This window comes from Schistocerca nitens, chromosome 9 (genome assembly GCF_023898315.1).
Source record: "Schistocerca nitens isolate TAMUIC-IGC-003100 chromosome 9, iqSchNite1.1, whole genome shotgun sequence".
Classification (NCBI taxonomy): domain Eukaryota; kingdom Metazoa; phylum Arthropoda; class Insecta; order Orthoptera; family Acrididae; genus Schistocerca; species Schistocerca nitens.
In genome coordinates, this window is record NC_064622.1 from 21,122,248 (window position 1) to 21,133,679 (window position 11,432).

General features: G+C 42.8%; 1 protein-coding gene across 1 annotated transcript in view; it reads right to left on the bottom strand.

Moving 5' to 3' along the window:
• Positions 1-8,166, bottom strand: part of LOC126203605 (uncharacterized) — a 381,760-nt gene extending 373,594 nt beyond the window's left edge. Inside the window, exon 1 of the mRNA XM_049937973.1 lies at positions 8,066-8,166. Within this exon, the coding sequence (XP_049793930.1) occupies positions 8,066-8,077 (12 nt within the window). The 5' untranslated portion in view covers positions 8,078-8,166. The remainder of the gene's footprint in view (positions 1-8,065) is intronic.
• Positions 8,167-11,432: the final 3,266 nt, after the last annotated feature.

Consider the following 11,432-nt stretch of genomic DNA (forward strand, 5'->3'; position numbering starts at 1 on the left):
AGAGAAGAAGAAGAACAGATACCATCTTAGTATATATATATATATATATATATATATATATATATATATATATATATATATATATATATATATATATATATATATATATCTGGCGATTGGCACGACAGCCCCACATACGGCAGAATTTGTTGGGGGGGATTAACTATCGGTGGTCAGATCCAACCGTCCCACCGCTCGATAAACAAACTGTCTGTCGGTCGCCCAACAAGCCCACGCACGTGTAATTTGTTGGTCGGTCGCCGACAAATCAGAATGTGTTTGGGGCTCTTCAGCGCTCGTCTCAGTATTCTGCATTAGTTTTTCAGTCACAATCAATGTGCCCATACGTGTGCTCCTTGGCTCACTACTACAATGAAGATTCGGTAGTATTTTGCAATCTGCATTGCTGTGCATTATTTTGACTGCCTTCGGGCGAAAGTATGCTTATATTTGTCAATTTGTAAACCTAGGTTCTTGCATACAGTATTTCTTTTTATTAAAGGAGACATCTTCAGGGGCAGATAGCACGAATTTAGGACGTTTACTGTCCTTAAAAAGTGAATACTTTAAACACCGTACTGATCCAGCTGACCAGTACAGCTGATCCGTTTATTCACAGAGGCCCAGCGGCCATCTTCTCGTGATGTCATCCGAACACTGGCAGAGTATCGTAGAATCGTGACTTAGACCCCGTTAGGCGGATGGCTTAACGTTCTTTGATCTTATTAACACTAAGGATCACAGGTTGTCTAATTCCTTTTCCGTTTAAGTTCTCCTGTTTGTGAATTTATGTGGCCTTTCACGTTGTATCACAGTGATTACTGCACTTGTTGCAAGCTTATGAAAATCATATTTGGTGGTTTCTTAAGCTGCTGCTGCCGATGCATCTATCACCCCGCAGCCAATTTGTCTCGTGTTTTTTCATCTGACTGTTAACAATTCTTCTCGCGTTTCCAAAGGAGCGAAAGCAGATATTTTCTAAAATTCAGGTATTTCTGCTGCTTTCTTTTATATTTGAATACTGTCAGTAGACTTGACTTGTTTGTTTTCACGAACGGAAGGGAAAAATGTATTTTAGAACGTGGGCTTTCACGGCTGGTATTTACGTTGTTGCTGACTTTTGTTTTCTGGGCTTCAGGCCGTGGTCAAAGGCATATTTCTCTGCCTAGCGTTTCGTCTTCCAATGCTGTGGCAATCTCAAATAAGGTCAGCAAACTCAACTGTTTATACGTAAGATCTCATCATTCCTATGCTAGGATATACAGAGAGACTACAGAAATTCAAAACCACACAAATACTTTGACAGAAGAGGAGGAGGATTGACATCATACAAGTACTAAATAAAACGAACAGCAAGAATAGACAAGACGAGATGCTGACGCAACTGCTTGGATCTGATGATGATCTTGAGCGATCAAAACATGTAACCTAATATACAAAATAATGTCCAACTGAGACGGAATAAAACATATGCCGGCGCGACAACGCAGCGTTCTGATGCGTGCAAACAATCCGGATAGATGAGCTTGTATAAGATAGTAACTGCTTCTTGAATTTATAGCCTCTTATGATGTCTTCAGCACTAGAAGAATAAACGTCAGGGAGGGAATTATGCCTTGGACTATGCCCTAATGCTCTCAAAACAAAAATTACCAACAATGAAAAAAATGTAGCCACTGTCCTGACAGAAGTTCTGACTTTTCAGAATGTTGTGCTCCATTTCTCTGTGACAGAGAAACCATTCCATTTGAAAATTTAGTCGTTTCTCAAGGTATTCAATAGCCTCTAAAGATGTCTCTCTTTAATCTGAACACTGATGCACATGGTGCGATTTTAATCTTTGCTGTATAGACACAGAGTTGACGATGGCCAGTGAAAAGAAAACAAGCCACGTCTCATTACCTGTTAAGGTACTGTCTGCCTTTGTGACACAGTCCAGATGTGTCACAGCAGGGTCCGTTGTTTTTCTATTGTTCTGAATATCAGTGTCTTCAGCACTCATTTGGTACCCAGTTTCCTTAATCGCGGAGGCTTTATGGTAGTCTCTCATAAGAAAGATAGCGATATTTGGGGGAAACTGCTGGCGGCTTTCTACGGTCGCAGGTTCGAATCCTGCCTCGGGCACGGATGTGAGTGATGTCCTTAGGTTAGTTAGGTTTAATTAGTTCTAAGTTCTAGGCGACTGATGACCTCAGAAGTTAAGTCGCATAGTGCTCAGAGCCATTTTGAACCATGCCCGAGGGAGGAATCGAACCTCCGCCGGGACCAGCCGCACAGTCCGCGTTATTTTACATTTCTGAACGTTTAAGGTAAGTTTCCAATCTCTGCACCACTTCCAAATCTGATCTGCTAATATTTGTGAAGCTCTTTTCAGATACCGGTAGATTTAAGATAACTGCATTATCTAGAAATTGCACAATACTTTCTCGTCTCAGGGATTAATTCATCTAATGGTGATCTGTTTACCTCCATACCACCTAAAATAATACGTAACTTTTCACTTTCGCATAATCGGTGGCGATTAATACAGCCATTAAATGACGAGACCATCCAGTATTTCAGTACTTACGTATGCTCGTCAACAAATGCACTGTATTGTAACTTCTAGATGAGAAGGTAAGATCGTTGGGTCTTTAAAATCCGACACACAGAAATACTCGAACCTCGCACAAAATGTATTTATTTAATGTTATTTCGCAGACGAGGCAGAAAATTGGATCACTCGTGTAAACTGGCGTGAGCAGTCTTCCTTTCCGTGTGTTCCAATCGAGATACCCTGTCAAGTTTATTTCCACCGTTGCATCACCAATCTTATAATCTTGTTGTGACGAAAATTTTTTGTAGAATGTTTAACGTGCCTCACCATTCCTTCAGTAACAGTTACAATAAAACAATATCAGTTGCGTAAACGTGAAATTTTGGACTACAAATAACGTCGGGAGATTAACTGAATATCTGCTGTGGTGCACGTAGAACGCCGTGTATGTCAAATTGAACTTCAGAAAAAAACTTCGTAGGCTTACAGGGAGCGAGATTTGAGCTGAAAGCTTAAACTAGGTAACGCGTTGTATTGAAGACAAGACACCGTACAAGAGACAGCGAAAGTGAATGTAAGTATACAGATAAAACCGAGCGCTTCTCTGCGACGCCGAAACGTTCTAGACCAGACCACTAAAGTAATTTAGTGTGAAGTAACCCGGGAAAATGCCCTATTGATAGAATTTAGAAACAACTATAGTGTGCGGCTAGTTCGGTTTCCGCGAACGCCACAACCCACGGAACAGTACTATGAAAGTTACGTTGTGCTCTTCATTCTGAGAATGTTGTCCACTTCGAAACGTCTTCAGAAATATCAGAGCAAGTGGTCCTCTACAAGCGGGACTGTCCATGCCTCTCCACTACACAGTCACAAGTGCGTCATTCCGAGCCCGTAACTTATAGGTTAGCAGTACTTTTGATGGTAATAATATGCAGTCATAATTTTTAATCTATCTGTTTGAATCCAATATGTCTCGGCGGTACACATCTATTTTCAAAAACTATGCTTATGATTTTCAGGAGTTACAACTGTTGCAGTTTACTACCTAGCAGTAAATAAGTGACATATCACACGAGATAAAAAAATGACGTATTATTAATGGATACCTTCATTTAGCCACGAGATGTTCACCTTCTAAATAGGTGAAAGACTTCGACATCTGCATTTACACTTCAAATAATATAACGTGCTTATGGCTGTATCACATTATTAACATCGCAAACTTTAATTTGATTCTGGGATGTATTAAGGAAGCGAAGGTTACGTTATTATTGTATACACAAACAGATGAAATAAAATTTAAAAGTTCACAGTAACAGTAATCACAGTAGTTACGAAATTATTTTTATTTTCGTGCCTTTACTGCACATTATGTACGCGATAATAATACGACTTCTTCTTTAGAAGATCACAGAATTACAAATTAAATTATTCATGCAGTACTGTTATAAACATGTTGGATTATTTGGAGTGTTAAGCGCAAACGTGGAACATTAAATTTTGATGGTCAAATGAAGGTAACTTGACAACACTTAATTCATTTATCTCATCAGAGGTGGATTTCATGAAAAACTAAGACTTTGTCGTTTACTTACTGGTAAATGATAGGACATAAATTGAAGCACATGTAACCCTCAAAAACAACGATGTAGTCATAGAAAATGCAACTCCGAAACGTGCTGCACTAAGTTAAGGAAAAACTGAGGGCAACACGTTGAAAGAAAAATAATCTTAACCTATAGTAGATAAGTCTGCTTGGACTAGTGAAGGCACGTCTGGATGCCTTCCTCGTAAACTAGTGTGATGTATCGCATACAACCACAAACAGAGTCCCTGCACTGAATAAAAGTTCATCGATATGCACACGTAACCTATTGCACACTTTTCCGCCGTCGTCTCGCAACCTGTAGCTATAACCGTTCTAAATAAACATTTGAGTAATTTTCTGTTACATAAATAAACTCTTTTATGATCCCTGACTTCCAGGTTCCTACTGGAACAAACTGCAAAAGCAATTTCATATCCACAGATAATTTCCACAAACTTCCGAGCCACACACACCTTGCTCAGTCAGAAAATTTGCGTATCCGAATTTATAAGAAATTTTAACGCGATATTAATTTAAAATCTGTGGCGCCACGCTAGTGGGTTTATATTGTCAACTGCCGTGGCTGCATGACGTTTCAGATAAACGATCAGTAATCATAATTAATATTCTGCTCTGCAGAGAAACGTGCGCCATTTTGAAATTTAAAACTGTGTCAGACCGGGACTCGAATAGTCGGTGTTTCCACGTATCTGCAAAAGGAAAGAGTGGGGATTAGGATGTAACATTCCGTCGATAATGAGGCTATTACAGACGTACGACTAGTTCCGACAGAAGATGCACGAGAACAGTTACTTTCCCGAAAGAACCACAGCGGCTTTTGTTTTGGGGGAGCCACGGAATACCTAAATCAGGATGGCCGGATGGGAATGTAGCTCGCTGTCCCCAGAACTGCAGCCCCAGTGTGAAGGCTCGACAGGTGGATAACAAGGTACCTAACTCGGGAAAAATATCGTTCAACTTCTGCAATGAAATTTTCCTTAAGAGTTCCACAGAAGTCTAGCGTTAGCCAACACATCGCGATAGGTAATCCCGGAGGTTAAACTGTGTTTTCAATGGGGCTAGATTTTCCACATCTACTTAATGCTCTCATATTACAGCGAACGCTACTTAAACTGTAACGTTTGCGTCCTCGTAACTAGCACACTATATGTTTTAACTCTCCCGCGGCTATCAATTCTCCCCCCCCCCCTTCCCCGCACACACACTTCTGTACATCCGGTGCTATCGCCATAATTATTGGCTGGTGTGTGGGCCTGACCCTGAGGAAGTGGCCGTAACTACAGGGTCGCTAAAGTGTTGGTTCAGACACTCTCTCCACTTCTCCAATCACCGCTCAGTTCGCTACTTCTTGCCCAACAGGCAAATTAAACCCTGACCTCTTCTGAGAGCCTCATATCGTTTTCCGATCTCTGCATTTAATCTCATCGCAAGCCATTTGAATAATGGGAGGTCGGCAGCTCCACGACTTTTGCCTGCCCGCCAGATGCTGCATATAACCACCGCCTTCTCCATGTTCCGTCACAGTAAGTCCGTGAATGTGAACTACCTGTCCTCGAGACGCCTGAACAATAGAACGTTTGTGAACCGGAGTGCTTGTTTCCTAATATCCACTTAGTTATTCTAGTAGGAGTTTCATCTGAGAAAAAAGTTGGCGGCATTGTGTTCCTCTGTTTAATAGCCCCTTGTTCCTGACGTAAACAAAATATTCGGTACTGCTATGTTTGTAACTTTGTTAGTCACGTAAGGGTCCTATAGTGGACTTCAGATATAAGCCAAAGCATTGCGGAAAAAAATCCATTTAGGACTCCATCAAAGAACTGTCGCAGCATTGGACTGAATTTGTGCAGTTCGCTAATGGTGACGGATGACGTCGAAGAAATTCAGATCTACATCTGCATCTATACTCGTACCCTGCAAAGATTCATGACGTAGGACAGCCTATCTTGTACCACTCTAGTGATTCGCTTGCCTGTTCCACTTGCTAATGGAACGAGAGGGAAAAGAGACTTTACATCCTTCCGTACGAGCTCTGATTTCTTTTACTATGCCTTCACCGTTCTTACACTGTGTTCGTTGGCAGCGGTAGAATTTTTCTGTAGTCTGTCGCAGAATGATTCTATTTCCACATCAATGGGCATCGTAAAATTACAGTCCATATGAGAAACGTTCCGCAGTCGATAGAAATCGTTTGACTCCGTTGCTGAAAGGATAGGGTACTTAGTGTAGTTAAGACGACTGGAATTTAGCTGCAGAACTGAGCAAAACGTAGAATGGAATAGTAGTTTGAGCATCGGAGCTCCCTGGAGCGGGTGGCTCCTACCTCCCTGCTTAGAGTGACAACCAGGACCTCAAAATTGTCTTTGCAAATGTGGGCAGACAGCTCTGGTAAGGGGGCGAGTCGACGGAAGCAGGAGGTCTTATTCGACACCTGGTTCACTCTTCGCTCTCTTTTTTTGTTTTATTCTCCTCCGGCAGTCTTTCACACATTCGCAATCACGTTATACCAGTTTTTTGTGCTGAGTTTTGATGGCTCAAATGGTTCAAATGGCTCTGAGCACTATGGGACATAACATCTGAGGTCATCAGTCCCCTAGAAATTAGAACTACTTAAACCTAACTAACCTAAGGACATCACACACATCCATACCCGAGGCAGGATTCGAAGCTGCGACCCTAGCGGTTGCGCGGTTTCAGACTGAAGCGCCTAGAACCACTCGGCCACATCGGCCAGCTGTTCGTTGGTGGAAAATATACATGAGCGTGTCTGCTTTTGTCATTACAGAGCGCAGTACTTCCCTGAATAACATGTATGAGGGGCATTTTGTCGCTTGAAATAGGCTGACAATACCGTTTTTTTTTTTTTTTTTTTTTTTTTTTTTTTTTTTTTTTTTTTTAAATCGGAAACTATACAGTTCGCGACCCAAAACAGACATGACATTCATCACTGACGATTGTCTTTTATACATTGAAGGTCGTCTTTTATCAATTGAGGAGGTGTGAAAGCTATACCTAGTCACGCCAGTTGTTACTCTGCGGCATTCTTTAACCTATGAAATAGCGTTATATTTACACCAGAAGATGCAACTTAAAAGTCTGTAAGTGACCTGAACAAATACAGCTACAGCCGACCACTGATCATTTCAACCAGTTTCATTTTAATAGTTTTAACACTTTTATTTTAAAAAACTGTTCATTGTATGAACTGTCAAGCAATCATGTGAAATAATTTCCTCGTCACAAGCCGTTTCCTCGCACTTATCAATCCTGTAACTCACAGTTACAGAGCCGGTGCCAACCAGTAAATACGGTAATGTAGGACATTGTATACGAGCCAAAATCAAAAGCGATACAGTAACTCAAGTAGCAACCTGTACGATGGCGGTTCGCGCATGTCGAGGCTCGGACGGGGATTGCATTGTTTGCGATTCCAAGCAACAGTTGCGGTACGCGCATGAAGCGTGCTTTTCGCTTGAAGACAGCGTATATCCTGCAAATTATGTCTCTCGCTTGCGTATGCAGAATTTATTACTTACCACCGCTATAAGTGATGACAACTCGCAACAAATGGAATAGAAATTCAGTAAACAACTCGCTACGATCATTTTAATCGCATTAGCTACTGCATTCACACTAGTGTCTTCAGAACACTTCTGAACGCTCATTGTCTGTCTGAGAATGCGTGACGTAGATGCGCAGAATGAGCCTAAACTCGACCTCCATCGTTCTTGACTCCAACTATAGTGAACAGTTTTCCACTAGGTTCAAAGTAATTGGCAACTTATTTTCGGTGGCAGCATGTCTCTTAAAGTAAACAATTTGCAGTTCAGTCTATCACGACAATTTCGTGAACTGAAGTTCCGATAATTGAAGCGAAGCGCTGGTAAGCCGAAAGGAGAAAGGCGGTAGTTTTTTCTTACCTCTGGAGTCATCTCGCGCGAGGGGTTCAGCTGAAGCGGCCCGGGTGACGAGGGGAGGGACTGTCAGCACGCCGTGCCCCCAGCACAGCTTTTATACTCCGATTAATGCGGCCTACCAGGCCCCTACCTACCGTGTCCGCAAAGCCAGGCGGGGCACCAAAAAAGTAAAACGAAGCCGCCCCGCAAAGGAGGGAAAAATAGAAGGACGTGACGGGACGGGACGGTAGCGGCCGACGAGACGCGAGCGGCTCCCCACCCGCGAGCCTGGACACGTGGCCACTCCCGGTATTGCGCAAGCAAGCGCGCCCCATAGGTCAGGTCCGGCGAGCAAGGCGGGGTCCGCCGCGGGGTCAGGGGTCGCGGCCACGCGCGAGCGGCCAATCTCCTGCCCGGTAGGCAACCCAACCGACGCCCGCGTGACTCAGCGCACCACCACTCGGCCAGTAGGCGTCCAGGGCCCGCAGCTGACGTCCTCGGCTAGGAGGCCGTGTCGATCTCTAAAGCAGAGACTTGCAAATACACCGAGTATCCACGTCGCAGGCAGACACTGTGGATGGGAATCGGTTACCGTCTGCCCAATCTTGTGCAGCTCATTTGTCTCCATACAGTTTGGTAGAAAAGGGCTCTTGGCGCCGCACTTTCAAATGGACGCCGATCTGACTCACAGAGAACCATTCACCCCGTATGGTTCTACGGACGCGACGTGACGTCCGTTCGTCACGCAATTTTCGTCGGCTTCGCTGTGATACGCACGTTGTTACGTGAACATGTGTTTGCGTACCGTGCACACACTTCACTCCGCTACTTATGTAAAAGCATAACTGTATTATATTTGTTATGCATGTATCAGTCTGTGGTTAATCAGTGGCTCACAGGCAGCGATCGCAGATAATATTTTCTTTAGAAACTCATTAGCTGGTTCAGTGATATGAAGACGGCAATACTTCTGAAATATGCAGCGTATCAGGCGTAAGAACAAAATTAAACTCGGAAGTCCAATTGCATAAGAGTTAGAGATACAAAAGACTCAATGTAGGAGTTCCACGGAGTCAGAGTTACTACTGTCTCGCATTCAACTTTATTTACTCGACGTGAATGGCTGCATGTAAATGAAAACTGGTGAGTAAGTAGCTTCTTAGATTCTACATTAAACAGTAGATCCTCTACAACAGACTGATTGCCCTGACCCTCAGACAAACTAGTACATAACATTCAAGCGGAAAATCTCGTTCTATTTTCCTCAGCGCCTTTAAAAATTTCCCAAAAATTTCACACACTTCCTGTGCATAGCCATCTTGGAATCAGCGGCTCGGTATTGGTACGAAAAAATAGTATAAATCCTCATTTTGGTATTTCTAAGGAAATGCCCGCGACCTAAGCCCCGTCAGCCCCACCGCAAGCCACATCAAATGTAAAAGGAATCGACCGATTTGCTCCTTTTGCATGAGCAGGAGGAAGTGTGTAATATTCATCCATCGACCCCGTACATTGGATACTGACACTAAGGTGATACTTCTGTTGGATATACAAATTGTCTCTAGCCAAAGGGCTATCCAAAACACTTGACCCTACCATTCTGTCACCAACAGAACCCGAGGTATGAGCACCGCTAGAATCTCGTTTTTATGCATGGTGTTTTGGAACATATTAGGTAAGCGCGCTGTCCACGCGTGCCGATAGCACTACCTTAACCAGCAATAAAATGTGTTTTTGAACTTTTTAAGCATTCCGTGCTGGCGTACCGTACCGAAAGAAATGCACATTATATAAATATCACAGTTAAGCTGCCCTTAAAACTTGTGCTGAATCTCGGTACATACAAATATCTGCTTTCGGTAAAAGACAATTTCGTGGCTCTTGTGTTCGTCCTTACATGTTTACGTAATTTTAAGTCATCAGAGGTTTGTCGTTTTCGTACTGTAAAATGTAAATCAATAAAGAATTAAATTTCATGTATGTTGGTATTATACCCATCAGATTCACCGAAATGTTTCACCTTAATGTACTTATTCTGGTAATGGTGTAACATCGACGAAACATCTACGGGAAAACAGAAAAAAACCAAGAAATTATGTTTTCCTCGAAGCAGAATCCTATGTACAACAGATATCAAAATTGTGAGTCTCCTGATGAACTACCTCAAAATGAATATCTCAAGGCCTCGAAGGCACAAAGAGGTAGATGTATGCCACGAAGTAATGAACTGAAAGGTACGTTGTTTAGACATTACAGAAAGTGGTTAATGTGATATACGACTAATATACACGGTATATTTCGCGGCTCATAGTATAGTAAAATGAACATGTTATCCTCTTCCTGTTCCATTCGCGGATTCCTTGGAAGGAGCGACTGAAAGTGCCCTTTTGCGTCGGCCCCATTCTCTCTGTTTTACCATTGCTGTCATCATGTGACACGTATATTGGAGGAAGCAATATGTTTCTTCACCGGCTATCGGAATTTGAAAATTAAGACTGTTCTCCATGCAGTGCACCTTCCTTGGAGGGTCTACCGTTGGGGTTTGACGAGCACTTCAGTTCTGTGACGCTCTTGCCGTGACTATATACACCCGTGGAGACCAGAGGAACCCTCGATAAAGACGAACATTCCTGTAGCAAATGAGAGTTTTATAAGCGATCTGTATTGTGGTTAAATTTTTTTCTTGTGTGACGAGTCGAATGGACATGTCTTCCCTTAACTGGTCGATCCACCTAAAATTACTCCGGACATAATACACTGCTAGGTACTTGACGACTGAACGATTGCGTTGACTGCTCACCGATCGTGTGGTCAAACTGTACCGGGTTTCCTCGTCTATTGTCAAGCATGTAATTATGATGAGCTTCAGCTGTCCCACTTCTGCACCAAGCACTCGCTATCCGCAAATCTGCCTTTTGCAACATTTTTCTACACCACCTCCCTTATGCGACTCTGCCGCCAGTTAACACTGGTTGTCGCACTTCGCTACTCTGAGGATCGCCAGACACTCCACTCACTTTCGGAAAATCCCATTTGTAAAGACCTTCTGAGTTCTGTCTGCTAGAAAGTCTTTGATCCAATCAAATGTACGTTCAGACGTTAGGTACGCATGCGTTAGTTACAAGGCGATGGTGCGGAACCCTAACAGAGGCTTTCAGGAAGAGAAACGCACCATCAACTTGTGTGCTGCCACCTTCCATCTTACAGATCTCCAAAGTGAACCGAGCAAGCTAGATTCTACTCTATCGACGATTGTGGAAAACATATTTACACAGGCAAAAGATATGTTCTAGAATTTCTTATCACATTGACGTTAATGAGATTGACCTATACTCCTGCGTACTTACATTCGCTTGGCACCCTTCATTGTTCCACAAACCTAGGACAAACT